The sequence below is a fragment of the Cephus cinctus genome, unplaced genomic scaffold (assembly GCF_000341935.2).
Source record: "Cephus cinctus unplaced genomic scaffold, Ccin1 Ccin1_scaffold0240, whole genome shotgun sequence".
NCBI classification, from domain to species: domain Eukaryota; kingdom Metazoa; phylum Arthropoda; class Insecta; order Hymenoptera; family Cephidae; genus Cephus; species Cephus cinctus.
In genome coordinates, this window is record NW_014332956.1 from 893,497 (window position 1) to 919,305 (window position 25,809).

Consider the following 25,809-nt stretch of genomic DNA (forward strand, 5'->3'; position numbering starts at 1 on the left):
TTACCCTCGCCGTCCCTGGTCCCCTGGTGGTTCGCCGTTAACCTACTACACCCCTGGGCGCGTTATTAACGGTAATTACCTATCTCGATTATTGCCTCTGGTTAAATGCACAATTTTATACTCCCCCCTGTCCACCCATCCTACCCCATGGTACCAAGGCTACCATGTCAGCCTTTTTTGCGGTTGCACGTGGCTATGCGGCACAAATACAAAAGTCTAATTTGACAATCGTCGAATGACTGATTTGGTTACGTATCTACAGTATGACAATATTTAATGCATTCCGGCGTATAGACCAAATCCGAGCAAAGTTGCCAACGTGAATATCGTATAGGCTTTCAATGTTATCAACCGATCAGATCTTATGGCTGTTTACGTGCGTAAGAGAAAGACAGACGTATAATAAAACTTACAATTGACGATCAGAGGGATACTCTGTATCGCCTCTATGTATATTTCAAACCGTTTCAAAGTTATACACATTCAAAACTTCCTCCTACGTGAGCCAAGCACTTTGAAATCGAGGTATGCAAATTTTCATATTATTCAACAGTGATAATTTAATACTTCAATGTATATTGGCATTTCAGACTCTTGCTATTGTCCAATTGAAATTGAAAAGCAAGTACCGGAAGCAAGCCAAAGGTCTGCCAGAGTTGTTTCTAATTAACGGTCCTTTCACGTCAGCTGTCGAATTTAACAGATCCACTTAAACTGACTAGACCTCCCTTGTAGTTACATAGTAAAATTGTGTGCAAATAGTTGAGCAAATTTTGTAGCAGCTATATGCAATCTAAAGTTTCACGCTCGTCATAAATGTTCAACGTATGTTTTAGGTATTAATGGACCCGAGTGTATTGGACAACGAACGCCTAAAGCGCTATCCAGCAAATAACCCTGATGCGCTTTTGTAAACGTTCTGAAATTGTTTTTCCTGAGTAACTTATACCCGTACAAAATTTTCGATGAAACCGATAAAACTTTATGTCCCCATGAGAACTTTTTGTAAATCACTGTAGATCAGAATAAGAGTTACTCTTACTACCCCTTGTACTAAAATTAGTGTCAGATTTATTACCGTGTCTCTAGGAAGGATAGATATGTACGTCCAACCCTATAAGGAGCAACGTTACTTCCTTTAGTGACATTCGAGTGCTGAAGGTGGGGAGAGGCACGGGGTGAGAGGATCAGAGACAGGAAACGTCCAAATGGATGAACGACTCCTTTCACCGTCGCGTGACAGTTTCCGGTTTGACAGGCAATTTTGCTCGACCGCTTCATCCCTTTTTGCGGTCTGGCGTTCCTGTTATTTTCATAGAGATTAAATCTGAGAGACATATTGGGAGTAACGGAGACAGATGCTAAAGCGATGCACAGAGAGAATTGTTCAATAATTTCTCGTGTGAAATCAGGATAAAAAATAATCTTAAAAAATGGAAACCGTAGGACATTGTGGCATTCCATAATCCTCTTACCGATAAGGCATTTTTAATGCCATCAGAAGGTACAGGGTATCGTGGAAAAATATTCTTATGTAAAGCCAAGAGAGAAAATTCAAAAATTCAGGAATGAGAACTGGAAATATCTCAAGAACGTAGGTACTGCTGTAAACAAGCGAATAACGTGCGTCATCGTTAATCTACTAGCATCACTTAAATATTACCGAACAAAAAACAGTAGAGAAATGACTTATCACGTAAAATTGTATAATTCCATAATAAGACCTGTGGGAGTATCCAATACTTTTTTTTCTGTTTAGTCTTCAAAATAATGAATCACGCGATAAAGTGTAGTACAGCACTCGTTATAATTTGGCTTTCTTAAAAGAGCTTATAAATTAACCAAGTTATAAATTCGAGCTTTACTGGCTACTTTATCAACTAACGAAATTACTGGCATTGGACCCCGGTAAAAAACGAATGTGCTCCATTTAAAATTCGACTGTTTCGATAAATTATTAGAGAACAGATATTATTAAAAATGTCACGATGTCCCAGGATTGCCGTGATTTTCGCGAAAATCCTTAATGAAAATATCTCTCTGTACGCGGGATATCAGGATACGTTGTGTTTGACCCATATACAATTAGTGGTTCCGTTAATTAGCGAGGGATATCCCGAGGTGTTAATGCGAAATCGCATTAGCCACTGACAGATTGCAGCTGTCGATATTACGGATTCATTGCAGGTGCTTGGACTCACCAGGAATACTGGTACCCAGGGCGACAAAGACAACAGCGGTGACGGAATCCTTTATGCCCAGGGTGCATCCGAAGTAGGATGCAATGTCGCCGATGACTGCAGTGACGACTCCGATGCCGAATATGCTCACGACAAAGGACAGGTATCCACCGGCGATATCTGTAACATAGTCAAGATCATCAACAGGTTGTCCAGCAGCCTTTGAAAGAACCGGTACCCCTGGTGGTGGTTGACTGGAGTACTGGCACCGGGGACTGAGCTCTGGAGTCTCCTCCGAGACGCTTGAAAAGATTCGTTAAAGCAATTTTCAGAGCCAAAATGAGTCTTTACTCGCAGCGCCAGCCCTTATACTCCAGTCTCTTGTGCCTCTTCACAATGCACGTGCACGTTAAAGGCGAAACAGAAAATACGAAGGGTGCGAGCTTTTGACAACCCTCCCGGTATCGTCCGAATAACCTGCATACGTCATTACGCGGTTATATTTTCTATAAAAGAATTCTATGTCTTGTGAACTCTGTCAATATAATTACGTGTATTAGGCCAAAGTCGATAGATCGACGGACGTTGAAAGGGAGGAAGCCATAGATTCTTTCGGTCAGTGGTTCTCCGAGTTAACGTTCTTTAATATGTTTTCATATTGTTTTGACGTCGTTACTTTATCAAGCAGGAGTAGGCACGTTGAGCACCCGGCAAGTGTTGCGACTAAATTAAAGGGAATCAGTTGTAGTGGTTAACGCGATTTGGGAACCACTGACCTGTTCAATGTCTAATAAGGAATACGTAGCCAATCCCTGTAAACCAGGCCTTCGTGGTTGGGAACCATCAACATAGGTTGGTTAGGTTTGATTAATCAACGCTGCTAAGAGTAGCTACTAGTTCCGCAACCGTAATGTCTTGTCAAGGTTCATCCCGCCCAACTGGGAATCATTCACTTCGGCTCAGGATGCACGCAGAAAGGAGAACGGTAATGGTAATAAGTCTGGTAGTAGATTAGCACCTTGGAGGAACGTATTGGTCGATGACGAACCCAGTAAGAATATACCTTCGTACCCAGAATGATTACTGTCCTCGAAATAATCAGTCCATCCTGTCATTTGGCTGTTTCGTAGACGCATATATCTTAAAACTTAATAAAAATAAAGAGAGCACACAGTCTAGACGGTAGGCAACCTGGACTTAGGATTTACGTAATATTGCAATACGGTGGAAATTTTTTGAAAAGTCCCGTTGAATCCATCTAAGAACCCAACTTCGCTAGTTACTAGTTTTAGGTAGAGCCCCTCTCATAAATTTGACGTTTCCTTCAATTTACCCCAGGGTTTATCGATCGGTTCCTAAATACATGAATCATCGTATAACAAATAAATTGTACCGATGAAAGCAAACTTTCATTACCGAGCCAGTTTGACTGGAATTTTTTTTTAATTTGTAAATTCGTGATAACGTGATGTTTTAGTACCAGGCAAATTATTTTTAACGACGAAGACTAGGACGATACGTGTAACTTTTTAAGCGCCGATAATTTTTCAAACGTAAATTTCGCACGATTAAGGTATTATATATTTGGCGAACGAGGTAGTCAGTTTTGTCATGCGAACGTGACCTGCTTCCGTTTCAGAAATTATGGGTTCACGCGTGACACACATCCTGATGCATAGGAAGCGGTCCACCACGTTGTTCCTGGTATTCCCTACAGTCGTTCTTCCCACAATTTCTCCTGTCTTTCGTTTTGTCCTCATTTTACGGTTCATAGCTTCTATCCGTCGCTTTTACAGATGGCCGCCGGTAAAGTGTCTGCCGTCGTAAATAGTCCAGTGGAAAACATCGATATACAAAATCGTACATAAACTTTCTTAGGAAAATAAAAAAAAAATTTACATTGAATCCTCGGTACAGTTCAAGATTAATGAAGAACTTACTAAAGAGAAATCTTTTATCCAAATAATCTCTTAAGAAATTTTCAAAATCTATCAATTCCTCCACAGCCTTATTTTATGTCACTCCGTTGATAATGGGCTTGAGCGTCTGGCACCTGAGATAAATGGCGAGGACGAATATTACGCAGGAAAAGGATTTAACGGTATCCTACGTCCCATAATTCTTAGTGAAATTCAGCAGAAACCGCAAAGCACGTGTACCATCTACGTGGGCAGAAACGTTCCTAAATCCGCTTGGTGGTGTGTACACGCTTGAGGCATTGAATTTTCTTCATTCCCATTTTCAGCTTGATTCACCTTACATACTAGGTGTGTGTATATGCATATATATATATATATATAAGAAATCATTCTATATAGCTATACATATTACCAAGATACATGCTATGTAACCTTTCACTTGCGGTGCTCTAACCACCAAGCACAGCCTTGGTACTTTTGGTGCAAGAACATCCTTGGCGAGATTAATCCTTGCAGGAGTTGCAGGGTGTATCCTTGAACGCACCCGGTGTATCTATCCTGATTTTATATTCCCCTTCGTCCTCCTTGTCCCTCACCGTGAGTCGAATAAATAATAGAATAGAATACCTCAGATGCGGCGTATTTTAATTCTGCAAGGATATTCTCATTAGTATCGATTACTCGGAGCCGAGAAAAGGAGCTGGACGACGATAGAGAACAGTTCACTTGGGTATGAACGTCCTTGGTTAAAACTATAAAAGGATTTAATTCATAAAATTCCAATGGATACGAACGAATCGTGAAAGGAACGCATAAGAATGCATCAGCAAGATTTTGTTATGACAGCACTGTGTCGCTTGTTATCAGATACATACTAGGAAATATGACAATGCCGATATGCGAGTGATATAAATAGAAAAAATGGCGGATGTAATATTTTCAAAATAGATTGCTTTTTTGACAATTCTTTTGGTTACCATTTTTTTTAAACGAAATAAAGTTCGTTTTTCCTTTTCTCATTTTCTTATCATATTTTGTTCCTTCGTCAGTTTTTCTTCCAATTCTTCATTATACGACTCCCTTGTGCCTGCCGTTACTTCCTTAGTTTCTGACTGCGTTTCTAGGTCATTGGACGAAGTTCTTCCTTCGGTACTTTCTTTTTTCTTTCGCAAGTCTCTTCACCATCTTTCCTCTTTCTTCAGGGTCGAAAGCGACAGCCGACAGTACAGTGCGAACATTGAACGACTTTGGTCGCCATAGAAACGTGGAAATCCGCTAGAATGGTTGTTGGAAACAGAGATGAGAAAGAAGAGAGTAAAAAAGTTAAGGCAATTTTTCACTGACCCATCGTCCGCTGACCAACCTAGAAGAGAGACCAACCCTTCTTACTTTCTAACCTCACTAATTGACGTTCGACCCTCGAGATTCCTTCGATTCGATAAATCGAGATGGATTCCCAGGTGGAAAAGTCGTAACGAGGAAAATGCCGGTGTCGAACTTTTCCGGCTGGCCAGGAAAATAAGCGAACACGACATTTCTTGGGGTTTTTGGCACTTGGTAAAATTCATCGCGTTAGACATCACCGATGCACGGTCGCTTCTATGGATGAATAAAACGTAAAAATTATATACCCACGTATATACAGTTATATTCAATATATAGATATATTTGGTAATACATATAAGTTAGGTTAGGTTACGTTATACGTGCTGCCTTACGTGCGACAGGCGACGGCTTCGTGGTCTCCGTAAAGTTCTTAACGTATCGAACACGTGAGCGCTCCCGTTGACCGTTTGGAATTTACGTTAGTTCTGTCCCCTCGTCCAGGGGAAATTGAAGCTGCCAGATGGATAAAGCATGGACGCTTTACGAGAGGTAAAAGTACCGTCGGTGGGTTCGCTTTCGCTTTTTCTCGCACCGGGAAAAGCTCAAGGCCCTTCGGAAGCATTGTGTGCGTGAGTGCGTGTGTGCAATTAGTCGTTTGCTTACACAAAACCCAGAGAGACAGAAAGCTGACGCTACTCGTTAAAACGCAATGATTCGTCGTGTGACGATCCTAATAAAGATTCAAAGCTTTCCTCCCTCGAGTTACCTGTCTCATTTATTTTCTTTTTCGTTCTCGATTAAACTGGAAGCCTCCTCGGGCGTGGGCGTTCGACCAACGGACTTAACCGAGACTGCTGTGACGCTTTTAATAATCGTGCAAACGAAACTCTGATTTGTTGTGTAATGCTTGAGTAGAAGAAAAAGTTCCTTCCACCGAAGTAGACTGAATACCGAAATTGCTTCGCTCCGAGTTTTCAAACTTCGCCTGGGTCTGCATGCGTTTTCAGGTACTCGGCAACGGCTAACTGTTATCACGTGGTAAAAGTGGTTAAGTCTAATATAGGTCAGACAAAGTTTTACGGCAGATTATGGTGGATGACGTATATGGCGTAAAAAGGGAAATAGAGTAACTATACGCTTCGTTATTATGTCAAAAGCCAGAGTACGTGAACATTGGTGAAACTGTTTGCAAATAAACCCACCCTGGTCCATTGTATCTGTCCGTCATCCACTGTGGGGCAGAAAGCCTCTGACAAGGTCGACATCGATAGGATCGATCGTACAGTGGTTAAAGCGCGTGTCAGGTTTGGAAGATAAAAATGAAATTTTTCTTTTCATTCGTCGAACGTCGCTAGGACGCCAGAGCGCTTTCGGTACCGACTCAAATTTCGCTTAGACGAGATAAAAGAAAAATTTATCCCATCTGGGATCGCGCGTGGAGAAACTCGTTGGAAGAGCTCGAGCGTCGCAAAAAGTTGATATTTCGTATCGTAAAAAAGTTTCATTTTTCTAATTTCACTTTCATCACCTGGAAAAGCCCTATAAACTTATGCGCGGAATTTAATTTCCTGCCGATATAAGTAAAGCATCGTGGGACGCCCAGCTTTCATCGAGAATCTTAATGTCGGATACTATATTTCTGAAACGACCTGCTTGATCCTCGTATAACACATGTAACCGTGAACTCTTGCTCTTTCGATATTCCTTCCTATTCAGCTTCCTTCTATAGGCCTTCTTATTCTCACTCCACGTACTCACTGTGCAGTAACAATGTATCTAGGATACTGCATGGATACCGTGGGCGTCGGCAGGCGGCGCCTTGGCAGGCGCGAAGAAAAGGTAGAGAAGCTCAAGGCTCTCCCAAAGCCCTGGAGACACTTTCAAAGAACCGTGAAAAGAGTCTCGTGTACCCACATACCCACCGTGGAAAACTTCATTTCGATGAAAACGTTCAAAGAGCACAGGTAACGATACACAGGTAGAAAACTAGGGGGATAGCCAAATATTCTTGGTTCGCATTGTACCGCGTAACAGTGTGTACCTTTGACGCTTCACGTATAGCGGCTCTACAATTTCTAAGGCGTCCAAAGACTGCACCTACGGGCAACAGCGTATGCGTACGTAATCGTAAGTGAGAAAAAGGGGTTTGCAGCGAAAGTCAACGCAAATAGTACAGATTTGTTGAGAATGAATTTTCTGAAAATATTCACCAAAACGTTGCCAATTGAAAACTGATTTTCTCGGTGTCGACCGGTGTTACCTGAATATTGAGAGCACCCGATAAATATGGCTGGAACGGTAGCTATGTTGCGATTATTATTTCGCAGTCGTTCTATCTGCACGCTACTATATACATATATATATTTCGTTGTTTATACATCCGGGTTGCCAGTGCTTTGCGGGATTTAACATGCTGCACGTGCACCAGCTGAAAAACTAGCACGGGAAACAGCAAGGATACCGAGTCGTTATATTTTCAAGGGAGAAAAACAATGCGAGAAAAAACGTAAAATTGCTCCCCATTATCGACATTCTCCTAGAACAATGGCGAGTGACAAGCATTCGTTAATCGTTGAATAATTATATGGGTAATAAGTCGTCGATGAAATTCAACAGTGACTCATATACCAGAGCTCCAAAATTGGTATGGTAATCCGCATAGGGCGGAATCGGGAGTCTCTCGTCTCTTTCTCTCGCTCCTGCACGGTGTGTTTCTGTCTCTTGTCAACGGCCGGTGAACCAGAGGCAGATGCTCCAAATGTATAAGGGACGCATGACACAGTCCACCTTGACGATTTTGACCCGTGATGCGTCTATAGGAGAAATTAGGCACGCGGTAAGTGTGCAACCACCTTGAAATCAGATGCCATGCCGATATTATTGGCAGAAATAACAGGGCGTGGTGCGGATATCCTCCGAGCACGTGAATCAAATCAATCAATCACTAGCTTGCCCCTTCGACAACTGCTTTTCATGAGGAGCGACTTGGTCTCTTAGCGTGTCTAACTTTACGCCGTCGTCGTATCCCGTGATGCTTTGAGGGTTTTAAAAAAGAAAGAAAAAAAGAAAGTGTCGGAGGGGATGGGGAGACGAAGAAAATTTCCTTCCTAAAAGTTCAACGGCATTAATCTTTACCAACCAGCCTCTGGTGGACGGTCCATTACGAGAGATTTTATATTTTTCACGTATACCTATATACATACTTTTCACTTATACTTACGGCTTTTTTTTTTCTACTAAAACTTCCCACAAGTACCCGTGGCAAAGCAAGAGTACCAATTCTTGGATATACGTACTGTGTGCAAAATGATCGTGCACGTGTATCTCCTGTCGTATCTCATAAATAGCATGAAATCCCTTGTTCCTCGGTGAATTCTATACGCGAGACTTTATGGATATCTTGCTGGTATGCGTAAATACGTATAAGCGAGTATCCACGTGACACAGTAACCTCCTGTCGTCCTTTGGCTGGGATATAGACGCGCATAAATTCACTACGAGTTATTGCTATTGTATCTGGTTAAACCTGATATCCAGGATTGTTCGGATAGTATTATGACTCCGGTAAGCGCACGTGTTCAGAATAACGTAACTAATTAGAAAGACGTACAAAAAAAAAAGAAACACGATCATGCGTGCCAGAACGAATAAGAACGCTAGATTATTAGCAGATTGAAATTGACGTTCCACGGTATTTAGGGTCGATTTAAATTTGCTTATTTACTTGTTTCCAGTAGGTTCTGGCAACGATGGAAAAATAAAAGACGTGCTACGTGAAACTTTCCACGTTCTCGTTATATGCCAGGCTGGATTAATTATCCCGAAGGCTTTGGCGTGAGCGCTTAATAGGCGCAAGGAAACGGAGGACAAGGTGGGTTAGGTGTAGTTAGGTGCGGCAGAGGATAAGGAGACCTTAGGTCTGGTTTGTAAGTGCACGGCAGGAAGGATGCGGATGTAATGCCTTGGAGCTCAAGAGAAGGCGAGAGTCCACGGAGTAGACAATGAGCGTCGCAAATCCCATTCCCATCCTCCGGGTGCAGCCTGCTCTAAGATAATATCCCAGGAGTTTCAAGAGCGGCCCGACCCGAAGTTCATATCAGCGCCATTATTCCTAAAGCTCATTTAAGACCATCGGCTCTGCCCTGCGTTCACTTTGTTAAAAAAAAATCACCCCCAAGGATACGCGACTCTATAGGGAGATTCTGATGTAAATGAAATTTAAATCTGGTCTTGAATTGCAACCGCGACGACTGCAATCGACAGGATAGCTATTTAAGAGATAAAATTTCTTTTCGAAAATGCAAATGCGGTAAGACTTCGAAAGACGTTGGCAGAATTGACAGTCTTATACGTATAGATATAAATTTATGGAATGTATATATATGCTTCTTTTACGTAGCATAAAAAGTTTCTGCAAGCCCACCCTTCTGGCCCTCTCCGAATGTTATCCCTGGGGTGTGTCAGGAACATTCCCTTTAACCCCTCGAGCTTTTATCGAGGGCCAAGTACGAACCGTGGAGGGTCCGGAATTCTAGACAATCCAGACCACCGTAAACTAGTAGCTCTCGTATCGAGAAAGAGCAGCTGTGTTCTCAAAGCTCTTTTCGTTGACATCGAGACGTCCTATATACAAAGCTTTTAAAGTTTCGAAAAGCGCTTGATGTAACAAAACAAACATGGAAGTCACACGTGCAAAATCGGCTGACCTCAAGTTATACGGTATCCGTTGACGTGGGCAGTATCGTTCCGCCTCGTCGTAGGCTAACAAACCCATCGGGTGAGCACAGGTCAGAGTCTGTACATACGTGAGCCCATATATTCCGAATGGAATGCGATAGTGAAAAACGACAAACTGCCTGAGTTTAATCATGCCAGTGAAATGCCAGCTGCAGTAAGAAGCAATTACTGTGAATAGGACAGTTCCAGTCGACATTTGCTGCGAGGTTCACGTCGACAGCGAACACCTTGACCCTCGGTGGTAGACCTCGAGCACTTATGGCCAGCCGTGTTGTATTACGAAGCATCGAACGTGGGAAAGCTCCATCAGAGATCCAAATGTCGAGTTTCCAAAAGTAGACTTTACTGCTGGGGTATAATCCGGGCACTGAGTATTTTGAGTAACCCCAATAACGCCTGAGCTTTATACTGTAATCAGAGCGTTCGAGTCTTCCGAACTCTGGTAATTCTATGCTTAGCTACTTTGGAACGATGTCTCCGAACTTTGACCAGCTACCACAATTTTCAACAGTTCCTGCAGCGACTTGGAATTTTCGGGTATACTCGATTCGACGTAACTCGCACGTTCGCCATTGGCTCCTGCGTAAGGTCGAGGACCAGTCCTATGAATCTTCTCCCTGGGGTCTAAATCCCAATGCGAAACGGAGTAGCATATCTTTCCTACATACTCCTTGATCTCTCTAGCAAGCCAAGTGTCGTCTCTTAATTTCGTCGCGTTATCAAACTTCAGGTTTACGTCGTATTTACCTTGTAGTTTGCTCACGTGAAGACTCTATCGATCCAAACCGCAAACTGGGCTACTTTGTCAACCAAGGAGTTGACTGGTTTTCTTTTTAATGCCACGACGTGTTTGGAACTAGTGCTCCTCTTCTATGGGAGACCTGGTAAATTATTCTTTTGACACCCTTCATCCTGAACTTCAAGAATACTTTCAAGAATCTTATCTGCTTTTACGCTGTACTGAGTAATGGGCAAATTACAGTAATAGGTTAGCTTTGAGGCACGTAACTATGTGTAATCAGGAATTTGCTAATGCTCAAAATATTTCTCCCCGGTAAGGTACGTCAAAGCTTCTAGAAGTTTCTGTACACATATTTTTCATGAAAAACGATAATCGACGCTCTTCCAAATTTAATCGACCTGCTTCCACGCGAGCTTCAACATCTCAGTCATATTTCTTGCTGACGAGATACGTACGTCAAGTCTTCCAAGTACACGTTGAGTGTACATAGTTTTCCAAAGTAACGCTAATATTCACTTAAGACGGAAATAATTGAACGTACCGGTAGGCGGTACGAAAGCGAAGAGAACTTTCCAGAAGATCGTGAGCGAGTGCATGAGATAATCCGCTGGCGACGGGGATGATACTCTGGGTTCTGCGCCTTCCTCAGCTTCATCCTCGTCACCTCCGCTGACAGTAAGAGCCTCCGTGAATTGTTCCTTCCAGGAACTGGTACCTACAATGCCATTAGTAAAGTAAATCACACGTGACGCCATTACGAATCGTCACTCAAATGCACACACCGTATGGAATATAGAAACAAGCTCGAAAGAGGGTTAAGGTAATGTTAATTACAAAGGCGATTAATGATCATCACAAAAATAGTGCATGCTGTTAGGATATAATATACATATGTACATAGTACGTATAACAGACAACAAGTAATCCCACTCCTGTCATAAAACAACCTCCGAAATGTCAATGAGGCGACAGGTAAATATATGCGGGGAAATGTAAGGGTTAATAAGAGTTCACAATAGAGGCTCTCGATTGAATCGAATTTTTCATCCCTCAAAGTACGTGGGCTTCAGTAACTTTTAACTTTTAGTCACAGGCAAAGTCAAAGAATAATAAACAAAGAAATAGATAGTAAACTGTCCAATCGATATACCAAACCACTGAAAAATTCGAGGCTTAAGGTCTCTCCTGAGATACAACGCGCAGAAGCAAACTTACTCGCCGGCAAGCATACAATACTTACTATAGAAGCTACCTATTGAAATACGCTCTCACACAGAATAATTGCAAATTCGCCTTCAACCGCTGTACATTCTACGATACATAATAGCATTTAGCTAAGGAAACAGCTTCGTTAGCGATAACTGTATAAACAGCGTATACATACAGACACGACGTAATTCTACGTAATATACACAGAGGAGCGAAGGATTCGATAACTAATTTGACTGATAGTAGTGATGATATATCGAGGCATAAATTGAAAGGATGTAATAGAACGTTCGGTTGACGTGCAGAGAATCGAAATAAAATTGGTTACCAAGCTCGGTATTTACGTAACATTTTAAAGGTTGGCACCAGGTCATTATATCCTTCCGGTCGCGTTTCCGAAATCTTTAATAGCGAGGCTACTCTCGTTATGAATTGAATATCGTATAAGAAAATAAGATAGGGTTGTATTAGCCAAGTCGTTAAATAGAGGGGGTCGGTATTGATCGTGTGTTAAAAAAGAAAAACGGAACAAAAAGATAAATGACGGGAAATCAGTGGTGAATTTTTTTTAAACGTCCCTCGTTCGCATAATACCAGCGTGGTATTGTTCTCGCGTAATCTCTCTTTGAATAAAGTGAATTTTAGGGAGAGACAATGAACGTTATCGGTTCGAGGATCACTCGATAAATAGCAATGGGAAGCCCGTTTACACGGGGATAAAAAACAATGCTTGATGCTCGAGGTGCTCAAAGTTAATTTTCGAAATATCCAAACGCAGGTATCCCTCGTGCTCCGTCTTTCACAGTAAATTCCAAAAAAAAAAAAAACATATACAATCTTCAACTAACGTAAAGCCAAATGTTATCGCATACCTTGAATCACAATTGCGAGTATGAATTTTGTATCTTCGTAGATGCGTGTGGGAAGACTAGGAAAATGTTTTGCATGCAATAAACGCAAACACTAAAACTTTAATGATTCCTTAACGACTCTCGTTCCTCTTTCGAACATCGTGTGTGGAAATATTCAACTCCTTGCAGCGTTACTGATTGTGTGTATACACCTGAGTCCTTTACTCGGTATGGGATACGAGACAGTCGTGTTTTACATGATCGTTAATATTCAAGCATTTTATGTTTCTAGTACTGTACAAATTTCCCAGTCGACCTATTTCGATCTTGATAAATCGAAACTCCTCGTCGTCTCCATCATGCTGATAACAGTGTAACCCTGAGTGATAAGCAAGAAAAATTCTTTCACGTTGTATTCCAGGTCGTTATGCATTCGCGACTTACCAGTAAAGTCCTGTATGCATTCATTTATATATATATATACATACAGAAATAAAGCACGTGAAAAATATCGTTTGTCAATTCCAAAGCAGTGGAGTTTCCGACTTTTGAGAGGACGAAAAGCACCCCAATGCGTCGGAAGATCGAGCCTCGGGCGAATCCTCCGGGGGAACGTTTTATCAATGAGAAAAATGTAGAAAGTCAAGCGGAGGTCTCCGGTTCAGTAGTTCTCAGTTTGGCCGCTAGGTTCTACATCGAGCGTTGTTCGTACTTCTTTTTTTAGAAAGGATGTCCGTAAAATAAAAAAGGGGTTTATCAAACAAAAGGATTTGCTTTAATAAAGCTGATACTACCGGCACTCTCTGAACAAGTCCGAACGACCCCTCTTCTCCCGTCAGGTGTTATCTTTACGACCAGGAAGGATCGTCTGACGAAATTAAAGACTGCTACGATTCGTCGCTAAAGAAATTTCGAAAGTGATATCGGTTGCCTAACAAGATTCCTTGAGAGACAAGTATGTTTTTTAGGTTAGAATACAAAGTTTCGATCACCTTCTCCTGCGTGAATGTTAATGCCATCACCCTCCTGTCTTGTCGAGGTAATGCTGGAAGGGACGTGGAAGAAGGAAACGGGCAAAAGTGACGGAGGAAAAGAAATGAGGAACGGTAACGAGGGGTTTACCAGTTTCTGGATAATAGGATTTCACGGCACCGGGAGTAAACGAGCACTAAAGATTTTCACCTGGTTACTCTCGTAGCTATGGTTCCGTATAACATCCCGAAGTACCAGAACCTATATACCCGCTTCGTATGCTTTAATTATCGTAACAAAGTAATCGGGATTAAGTTCTTGAAATTTTCGAATGCCTGTATATACGAATTGATACGTGCCAAACGTACGTATAAGCATCACCGAAGGTAGACAGATATATAAAGATATATATCAAGGAAAAAAAAAAAAAAAAATACAGAGAATAGAAAGATTATGAAACGGACGGAGGTGCTCGTTTATTTGATCCATTGTTCCTGTAAAAAAATAACCATTTTAAAAGTGACAATGAGCACGCTTAACCCGTCTTTTTCATAATGGAATGTGTGAATCCAAATAATTGAAGTACCCGTATACGGGGTATCCGTATGACAATGACTCGTTATATAAATATATTTATATGCAATGAAAAATATTGTAGTATTGAAAGTAATGTTACGTCTAGAAAGAAAAAGAGATAGAAAGTCACGCAAAGACAAAGAGACACGGATCGTACGTAAAGGAAACAAGAGCGAGACGAGAGAGTCGATACGAGAGGAATTAAAATATTATTAATGCACTCTCACCTATGCAGCAAAGGCGCAAGCAGAAGCCATAGAAGCATGCGGGCCTAGAGGTTCTTGAATTTCTAGACGTACCAAGGAGTATCGAAGCGTTGGCTCGTTGCACTAACTTATCGACGGTATTCTTGAATTCCTTAGACTCCTTGATCCTTATCTGAGCCTTGCATACTTCACCTAAACGTGGACGCCCGAGCAAGGCCATCTTCTCTTCGTCGGTACGTTCCTCGGGTTTCTTCGACTCGGCTTCCGCGGCTAATCCTGCCTCGTCTGGGAACACACATTTACGCACAGCTGGATTACCAGGAGTATCGTCATTGTCCTTGTGCATGATCCTTAACGAACCCGGTACACGTTCAACGTACATTATCGCACGATTAATACACGGGGATCAATACGATTTCTTTCTTTCTACTAGACTCTCTTTGAGATATGCTGATATGCTATATACTATATACACTATAGGCATCCCATGAGCTAGATTGTACATAGTATATATACATATAGCTCAACTATTGATTCACTCATGAATAATAGTTTGAGCGCATAGACTAATTCCGAGCTGTCTGACCATGTACCGGGTGGTTCTAGGTATAGTACAGTACTTCTATCTAGATTGACAATGGCATGTATAAATCTATATATATCGCGTAAATACATACGTAATTACATTTAAATTCTAAAACACCCACAAATACCTTCCTCTATATTTCTCCTCCCGGCTAATTATGTAGCTTCGAGTCCAACCTCTATTTTTACACGAGACTCGGAATTAATTCCTTAGTCTTTATTACTACCCTTTAGACTTTCTACAATAAACCCAGGGAGAACTATGCTACCATCGTACGTGCATATATTGTCCTTTTATTTTTTTTTCCCTTCTCTCAGCTGTTCCCAAAGGGTCTTCATCCTCCATAGTATATCTGACCAACCGTATATCCGAGTCTCGATTAATCTTTGTCGTCAGGATTTCTGGAACGCGGGATACGTGTACAATGGTAAGGAGGATAAATGAGAGTAGATAAGAGATTGTCGATATTTATTATTTTTTTTAAGTGAATATTTTATAGCGACCTATCTTTTTCTTTTATCTAAACCTTTTCTCCGTACGCGTAAACACTGCGCGCGGTAGCAATAAAGGACAGTGGTCAATGATTTCGTAATGGTCTGTAATGACTGCTTGAGGGAGATTGGAGCAGTTATTATTATTATACACATAGGAAGTACATCAGGGTTAAATTGATGTGTTTATGTTCTTGCGTGATCGAGTGGGCTGTCACGAGGGTTAACCATGCTCTGCGTCTGCGGTTTAACGGAGTCGCACTGTGTTTAAACGCAACGACGAGACTTACATTGCGTGTCCGACGTTAAGGGAATTTTATAATATTATGCGGTCGGCAAATGATAATATTTACGACGGGGCCGTTTGGCCTCCTGGCGAGCTTCGTGATTTATGTAAAACGCGGTTTCAATTTCGCGAAGGAGCATGACGCTCGCTCGCGAGACCACCGACGCGGGGTGTGAATATAGCGGGGAAAATTGTCCAAGGTTAGAATCCGCGCGAGCAGGAATTCCGTGACCTCCAGGAATGTTTCGCGGTGAGAGGGATCTTGGAAAATAATCCGTAAATAACGTAAGTCCAGCGAGAACGAATTCGTTGGAAAAAAATATATGGTTTTCAATATTCGACTCATGGCATTTCCCATTAAAGGATCTGGATATTACCAGAGACGCATGGAAATCCTTTCTTTTGAATTTCCTTCCCAATACGATGGTCGGTATCGCTATAGATATAGTAACAGCGTGTAAAAAGATTCTGTATGAAATCGATCGTAATTCCGCGTCTCTCCATTTGGTTATTTATACGTAAGCATTCTACATGTGGAGCATTCGCAAGATTATATCCCGTATAGTGAACAGCATGGGAATCCACGCCAGTGTACAACGTGCCCTTCCAGAAGGAAGGGTCCTGCGTCCGTCGTACATAAAATTCTAGACTGTTCGGCCGCACCATTCATTTTTATCATCTCCGGTTTATGTGCGTACAAGGAAAAGAAACGTCCTGATAATATCCGTATTCCTTAGGAGTTCTGCATATATCTGTCTCCGCAAGCGTTTTGTTTATCCCACTGGAGTAGAAAGCTGAATACGAGGCTCCCGTTAACTTCCCTGGTAATTGTACTCAAGATTATGCGACCTCGGCGTACCCTATCGAACGCAACAGTCATTTGTCTTATCCGTTTCTCGAACTTTGCGAACGAACCTTTAGAACTCACACGTCGCGCAGTCACAGTCGATACACCCTGTTGCAGAATTTTCGAATTTGGCACGTGCATCCCTTAACCGGCTACACTGCAAATTGCACGTGGGATACATGTGTCTGTCCACGTGTAGTCCGTCCAGAAGTAAAAGAAGCTTTTGGAGGGGCCATCTTCCTATGAATATTTAAAGTAAAAGAGTCCCCTGAGCAAGATCCTTTACTCGTGTAACGGCCTTATGCATCCACGACTCTGAATATCACGAACAAACATATCCGCAGTATGGTACACTCGCGGAAGAATTGCACAGCGTTTACTGAAATAATAATTTATTTTTTTAACAAAGGCGAAAAGACCGCACCCAGTGTACAGACGTTTTGTGCAGTTTATAAAAGTGCGATGTTAACCTGCCACGCGGCAGATGGGCAGAGCGTTACTGTTTAATTACAGCTTTTAATGGAATTGCGGAAAATTGCAAAGTGAGCGAAAAGGGCAGCTCCGGGGCGATATACAGTTTGGGGGGTTGGGGGTTTTCACGGAGGACGCGTAATATTGTATAGGGACGAGCTGAGGTTGCGCGACTGAAACAAAGTAGCAGGCTGGAGGGGGAACACAGTAAAGAAAGTATCGCCGCTCGTTCACAATAGCGACTGTTACGTTCGGGTCAGCGTGCGACCAGACGGCTGCAAACAATAGTGGAGCTTAAACGAAAGGAGTAGAGAGATTTATCGGGAGGAAATGGAGAAAAAGCCTTAGATCGTGACGGCAGGGTATGAAGGATGGGGATATCGGAAGAATCGTGTACCGGGACAGCCAGCCGATGCAATTGATAACGGACGAGGGTGATTATATAATTGAACTTAATCGAAAGCAGTGTCCCGCGTCCTCTGGAACACCTTAATTATAAGGAATCTTCACCAAACTGCGAGCTAAGAATAAATCCTGGAGAGCAATTAAATTCGAACGATTGGTATCGCGTCGTGGAATTCAACCAAAGACAAAAGGATGAGGAAATTTTCATTGAATTGACCTTGAAAATCCTTGGAAAAAAATTTTCAACGTCTCAATTCAAATTTCCGAGCCGCGTTCTTCGAGTGACATAATCCGCCGAGGACCGCGCCCCTTTTGCCAAATGGAATTCACCCTGGGAATTCTCTCTTCTTTTACCTACTTACTCAGGACGGAATGGTCCTCCATTCTCGTGGGCCATCCTCTTGGCGTGCTTGTCTTGTACGGTTGTCTGTTATTTCAAAATACTACCCTCTCAAAATCGTACGAATTCGTCTTACTGAGTGTATATATATTGTATATACATATATACATATATGTGTGTATATGTACTTGGGATCTTGTATGTGAACGACGTTGTAGCTATCGAACTAGGGGTTGGTAGGTAGGTAGAAGCAATTTTTAATAGAGGCGATCGAGCTCTCCACTGCGACGGATATCGGGAAAATGTGTCCCTGGAAAATATTTATTCGTATCCGAGGTTATCGCGATGGGAAAGGGGGTGGAAAAAAAAATTCTGAGGATGGCGGCTGTGCTCGAGGTCGAGTACTGGGATGCTCCATCGATATCCGATAATAATAGGCGATATCGTATCTCTTATTTAATTGTTCTTCTTTGCCAGATATTCTTTCAACGACTCCGAAAGACCTTGTGGAATTTTATTGACATTAGAGCGACGTGCACGTTTCGTGGGCGACAGAAGACAGTAGTGGTCTGAACAAAAACAAAAGTAATTCACATTGCATATCTATTATGAAAAATTACAACTTATGCACCGAACAGTACATTTCCACGAGGGCTTTTCCAAAACCAATTAAATTTTGAATCAATCATTTTTTTTTTTTTTTTTCTTTTGAATCAATTGCGGAAAAGCCAGAATAATCCTTACGTGCAACTTTTAGCAAAAGGGCTTTTATTAAAGTTAATGACGAGGCTGATGTCAGACTCTGAGTTATCTGAATACCTTACGTATATTTACATAACTGGTTCTTGTAGGTTAATTAGCTCGAGTAGGAAAACCCATACAAGAGGGTAGCCGGATTCTCGAGGATCCTCTTCCTACATCCGGTTTCTGACCTGACGAGCTCTTCGAGACCCTCGTGAGTCTATGGATTATGCGATACAATAGCCGAAATGGCTTTCAAGCGGCCACCCGTTAGAAATATAACACGTTCCATGGTCTTACCCAATGAAATTTTCCATATGTATATTCCGCAAGAAGTTAGGCGTGTGACGTACAAAATTTCATGGGATGGTCCATGTTTTTGTCAGTACCACGAAGTTCAACTGTAATTCAGACACGAAGGTACAAAGCCAAGGGTTAAAATAAAGGGTTGCTTTGGATAGCCACGTGAGCGATATCAGTGATCTTAATTAAGGAAACACTCCAAGTCAGTACGAACCTTCTTCTCAAAAAATGTATGGACCGTAGAATTGTCTTGGAATTGTAATTAAATGAATTCGATATACACAAAGGCACTTTAGGGTCATGCGTATATTGTCCGATTCGATGAATTTCATTGCTGTGTCTAGATATAGAGAATGAGTTAAGGGCGAAATTGGGATAGACGTAATTACGGTACAGTATCCCTTTGAGGCAGAGGGTTTCGAGTAGAAAAAAATTGGGACGGATATCGGAACTGAAGAAAGTCCGTAAAAACATTAATTCGAGCGGAGCATTCGGAATGGTATTTAGAAAAAGAAATTTATGGAATTGAACCATCTGGCTGTTAGAATTCTCATACAGTATGAAAGAAATAGCCATAAACGGAGCAGTATGAAGATTTTCGCATCTGGTGGGTCATTAATTGGTAATTAATCATCGTCCTATAATCAATCATCCCCAACAGGTCGCTGAGCTACAATGCAATTTTTTTATTTTCATTGGCTATTGTCACGTCCATAATTGTTTTTTCCTTAAACAGAGACAAGATAGTGGAAGCAGATAGAGAAAACAATATGAGGAAATTTTCTCGTTCGCTCATTGGGCCGTCTTCGCCTATTTTCCCCGACGAACCGCCAAATTTTGTAGTTTCCATTAGAGCTCGAGTTGGTCTGCCGATAATGAATTTTTGACGCGCGACCGTGTCGAAAATAACATCGATCACGAAACTTCTTAAAACTTTTCCAAGCAGCCCAAGACTTACCCGTGTAAAAGAAACTTAAAATTTGTTTTTTCAAAAATTACTTAACACCACGTAAAAATCATTCCCTGTGAAAAATTCACTACGTCAATTCAGCACAGCCAATCCGACACGTAAAATATCTTCGGGACCCTTCAAAAAGTTCATCGCGCCGTTTAACCTCTAGTCATTCCCCACCGATATATCTGCGTACAAGTTTGAAACTGCTGCTCGAACCAGGCTGGCTACATATAACGGAGCTGAAGGTGCTTGATGAAGGAGATGGAGTCCGAGCATAGATCACCTACGTGAAGGTAGTAGCAAGTGCAGCACCCTGGTCCAGCACTATCAAAAGAGGTCGAAGCGCCAAAGATTACATAAAAAGGGTGGTTCTCAACCAAGTAGATACAACTTTCATAAAACTTCGAATATATCAAAGAAGACGTCTGTACCTGTAAGAAAACTTCTCCTAATGTACATTACATAACCGTACATTTTTATAAATGACAAAGAAAAAAATCAGATGGCACCTACTAGTTAACCCAATTCAGAATAAAACTAGTCCTATATATATATATATATATATCATTACGTAATGAGAGTGCGATAATGAAAAATTACTGAGAAAAACATTAAACGCCAATATAAAGTGACAAGTTGATAAAGCGTTCCGTCACTCGCAGGACGGCAACCACGACGTCATAGTTGCTGGTAACAGAGTTGGTCACTATGTATATTAGTAAAATTAACAGGAGTTATAGTAGCTACGTGGAAACGGGTCCTTAACTTATTTAGTGAACCAGCTTGACACGTGCCTCGTAATACGCATTAGAGACACTGGTACACAGGGAAATGGACCAGGACGTGGCGTCAGACATTTGTACAGTGGACCCAAGTAAACTCGTAGCTATCGAGATGCACTTTAGTCGATCTTTGAGGAGAAGCCTCGATGAGTTTGAAGGGGACTTCAGGTAGATATCAACCGATCGATTATACCAAGACTAACAGGAAGACTTTCAGCACGTCCTGCGTCAACTAGCTACCTTGTAAGACCTGAAGTGTCTTAAGCATCAGTACTCGAAGTTCGAAGGCTGATGATGGATAGTATTTGAGGTTGAAGTTCGTATCGACCGACCGTGACTGAAGCGTCGTATCAGCGACAAGTTAGATGGAAACGATCTAGAAGACGATATCTAGATCTATATAGGACTCAAAATATGATGACGTCTAATAATTCCATTGATCGAAGAAGTCTATCGATTGAAATTCTCGAAGGAGTTGAGAGCATCCCCTAAATTCGTTCCCTTGGCGAGACTCCAGGAGTATAGCCACCCCTCTCCGTCTAAGCGATTCTTAGATTAGGAGGGTTATGGAAGTTAGTCCTTTTATCCCTCAGCGTCTTCTTATTTGCGATTAAGTGGGTAAACGACTGGTCCAGGTGGGGAAGATGACGGCGGCGGATTCTGAAAATTCTTCGAAAGATCTCCCCGATGAATTAACGTTACGCGAGTAGATTTCGCGGATGGCTTAAAAGCACGAGTAAAAAATGGAAAAATAGAAAAAAAAATGGCCACTTGCTCTGTAATCCCTGGAATCGGCGTACCTTCGCGTTAATAACATGTAGGTCAGAACCTTGAAGAAGGGCAGCAGCGAATCCATTACCCTAAAAGGCTGCGAAGGGAATTACGTGAAACGAGTGTAATAATTCCTTTTTCGCAGCAAGGACGCTCCGACGTCAATCAAGCTGCCGTAGTAAGTGCAGTATATATGTATATAAAATATCCCGACTCAATTACGACCACGAAGTCGTCCCAGTTTCGAAGGTCCTTATCCCAGTTTCAAACAAAAGGGATGATTACTATTGATTTCTTTTTTTTTTCGTTTCTGGAAAACCACGTTTTTTTTTTTTCGTCTTTCACATTTTCTCTTTACGGTTCAAAGTCTTGCATACCTTAATCCGTTCTCTTCCACGTTGTTTAATCCTCGTGAAAGAGACAGTTTCAAAGAATCTAGAAGTCCCGACGGTTAATTGCCGTAGCCATTTTGTTGAAAAAAAAAAAAAGAAAGGAAAAAAAAAGTTACGACGGATGCACCAAAGGGGACTGGATCATTTTCTCTATATAACGCCTTACTACCCTGCAATAACGAATACCATACCAACATTTGAGACTAATGCTTGTCCAAGAGTGCTATTTAATTTTGTATCGTGCTTCTACGCTAGCTATACTACGTGACGCGTAACTTCGAGTTTATAACCGCTTACCGTCGTAACCAAAATATCGTGGTCAACAACGATATTCCCCGCTGTACCGTGTACATACAGTCTTATTGGTATTCCAGAGACTAGCGCCATCTACAACATTTTCTACTTTGTTCATATCGTCCTCAACCAAGTTCATCGCTTATCCGGTGACCTCAATAACGCCCGCGTAACAATTACGATTTTAAGCCTGTCGAATTATCTAGCCTGTACGATTTATCCGGATCACGTACCCTCTACCACTCACGATTCTTGCAAAATCTGAGTGATCCACTAAACATTTATAACCAAGTCGCGGAAGCGTTAATCATCTCATTCGAAGAACACTGTAACTAACACAGATCGCTAAGGTCAAGTATATTAATACCAATGATATATGCAGATATTAATGAATTCGACCTACGAGATGACCTTCCTCAAATTATATTCTTATCACCATGCCAGATGTAACACCCCAAGCAATTAGTAGTCTGCCGATTAATTAAAGATCTTATCAATGTTCCTACGCTTCCAGATCAAGGGGCTAATTATCTATTAAATACTTAATTGTCCCCTTGACCACTGGTCAATTGATAACATTCCCAAGAAGCATGCACGTGACCATGAAACTGATAAGAGTTCTTACTCCTCGCATAAAATCTATTTGCATGCACGAGTGAACTTAACATTCAATTTGTTGAACCCGTCTTATCGTCACTGTATAGATGGGGGAGGGTATTCACGACTTTCAGTTTCTACTATCAGTGCTTAGTATCGTCCGACAGAAACAAAAGGAGACGATATATTTCTTTTACATTAAGTCGCGTCCGATTGTCACGTGTTAGATAACCTCCCAACTCTCGAACCGAAACAGAGTTTCATGGCTGAAAATTAGCTCCTTATCGTTAAGCGTACTGACCCAGTGTAACGTTATCGGTGAGTTTATCATTTGGTTCGACTTACTTTAGCGTAGCTTACGTAGCTCCCAATCCGTGACCACTCGGTAAGTAGTCGTGTCTTATCATGGATTACAGCCATGGCCTTATATAGTCTCTTTGCTCTGACATTAACGTCGGTTGCTCGTGTCGTAAGTACGTCAACGCTTAGCGTATACTGCTTGAGTTTCAATAGATTTCAATGTAGCGACAAATGCCCTGCGACCTGGTCCTATTCCCTTAAAACCAAGTTTGAAATGTCCGTGAGTACTGGATTCGCATGTCTGCCTTCTTGCTGGGCTTAACTACTGTCCCTGCGAAACGATCCCAGCCGAAATAACACGGGTACCGGCTCGAATACTAGACTAGTGAAACGGTCAATACTGAGCTGGAGACCCGGAATGCTTCCCGGAGCAAACTAACACCCGCCGCGGGTCTAGACGGAGACTTAGTACACAAATGCGTAAGAAAGTTGTGTAACATTAAACGTTGTGTAATTCTATCGAACCGTATACCACGTACGTGAACGGAAGAGCATTTGCATCGCAAAGCTGCCATAACTGTATCATGTTAACGTCTGACGTGAAGAGGATACGCTTCCTCGTTGAACGCAAACAAATTGGCCTCTCTTGGTTATTTCATGAAGAATAAATAAGAGGAAGAAAAAAAAATCATCCCCAATTTCTCTAAGGTGCTATCCATTGTGATGCTCGACGATCTACCGCAGAGGGTTGCCGCTTTGTACGGGATATTAACGGATACTCGTGGCCTCTTAAAAAGACGAAGGACTCGTTTTGCTCGAGGTAAATTCCACGGGATCGCTATTCCATTCTATCTGGACACCCTGTATCATCGTCTGGCACATATTAGACGCAAGCCCCAGCAAAACCGTCGAACCAATCTTGTCGCCAAGTTCGATCGATTGGCTCGTCGTTTTCGGGAGGATCCTATCAGCTGCGGGTCGCTCTGTGAAATTGTGACCCCTCCGTGTCGCATTGAATTATTTTTGGACATTATAAAAAATTACGATCACCCTGTATAAAATTAAGTCCGAGATACCTGTTATAAGCAGTGATCGATAAGACGGCTCGAAGCCATTGAAAAGTCCACGACTGTATAACAATCTCAAGTTTCATTAATGGCAGTTAACGTGAATGAGAATTGGTGATATTTTTGCAATGACTTTGCCAATCCAATTTGCTTGGTTAGCTGGAATCCGCGAAATGGCAAGTTTTGATGTACGTCAGGCGTAAATATCCGACGGGACGATTCAGTGGGATTCGAGGATTATTTTCTGTAACTGGGAATGGGTAATGAAAATTGAAGAAAAAAAAAAACCAAAAAAAACAAGAGAGCAAGGTAGGTAAGTGACGAGAGAAAAAATAAAGAGAAGGGGGATAAATATGAAGAGAACAAGGATAAGGGTGAAAATGAAAAATGTAAAAAGCAAAGTGTGAAGGGAGTGAAGAAAAAAATAGAGATAATGCCTCCGTCGATTCTCTTTCGCTCCATCTCTCGTCGGGTAATGGGCTCTCTTTCTCTTTCAGAATGGTTCCTCCCGTTCCCGCGAGGAGCACTTAAGCGGTCGTTGTTTATTAAAGTTCGCAGCCACTGAATAATTAGTTTAATCTTACGGATCGATCCAGCCATCCACCTCTGCTGTCGTCCCGTTCAACGTTTACCAATGAGTTAATGCTTTAAAGTATCCCGAACTGCGCATGCGCACGAGTAACGTGATCTAGTACCTTCGTACTTACGATATGCATGCACAGGGTGGTAAACCCTTCGATCAATTTCAATGCATGACTTTTAATCAAGCCTTTGCTTAGCTCTGTCGTGCGGATCGTTGGATAAACTATGCGTCGATCTTTTTCGTATGATATTAAGTAATCGTGAGACACGTGGCGACTGACGCACGCGAAGCGTCGAATGCGCCGTGACTGCGGGACAAGTGCAGCATGAAAAGTATGTATTGTGAATGACGACGAGGACCAACTCGAAGAGTCGAATCTAGTGGCTTTCCGGGGGTTAGGTACAATTTTTCACTCGCTTTCGGTTTCCCTTGGGAACCTAAACGAAAAGACCTGTAACGCTCTGGCAATTGGTTGATTACTCGGCACAAGTCGCTACGTAACATGCAGCTGGTTGATGGTTCTGCTCGAGAGGAAGAAAGGATAAGAAAAAGAAAAGAAGACGGATTGGATGGGAAAAGGAGAAAAAAATGGATGAGACACGAAAACTGGCAAGAAGACTCTGTATAGAATTCCGAAAAAGAAAAATGATTTTCGTTGACATTCTAATAAAAGAAAAAGAAAAAAAAGGGTTTATATTATACGAGAAAAATGCTAATAAATATTCATGCCGTATTATAGATATATACGTATTATACGTTTGGCTATATATTGCACAGTAGCTGGTCTATATATGTATACATATATGCATATGGCCGGGCGTTTCGTACTATGCAAATGCCTTAGATGAATCGCGATGTATTTCAGTGTTTGAAGTGACAG

General features: G+C 41.8%; 1 protein-coding gene across 10 annotated transcripts in view; it reads right to left on the reverse strand.

Annotated features, from left to right (window-relative positions):
- LOC107265866 (sodium/calcium exchanger 3) overlaps positions 1 to 25,809 on the reverse strand; it is a 54,165-nt gene that overhangs the window by 12,799 nt on the left and 15,557 nt on the right. For 3 of the 10 annotated variants that reach the window (XM_015735737.2, XM_025083169.1, XM_025083171.1), the window contains exons 4-6: positions 14,740 to 15,027; positions 11,446 to 11,619; positions 2,202 to 2,360 (exon numbers count right to left, since the gene is read on the reverse strand). In XM_015735737.2, the coding sequence (XP_015591223.1) occupies positions 2,202 to 2,360; positions 11,446 to 11,619; positions 14,740 to 15,027 (621 nt within the window). Of the gene's footprint in view, positions 1 to 2,201; positions 2,361 to 5,101; positions 5,375 to 5,443; positions 5,699 to 11,445; positions 11,620 to 14,739; positions 15,028 to 25,809 lie in introns of those variants that run through there. The other 7 variants (XM_025083174.1, XM_025083173.1, XM_015735740.2 and 4 more) reach the window with 7 other exon arrangements.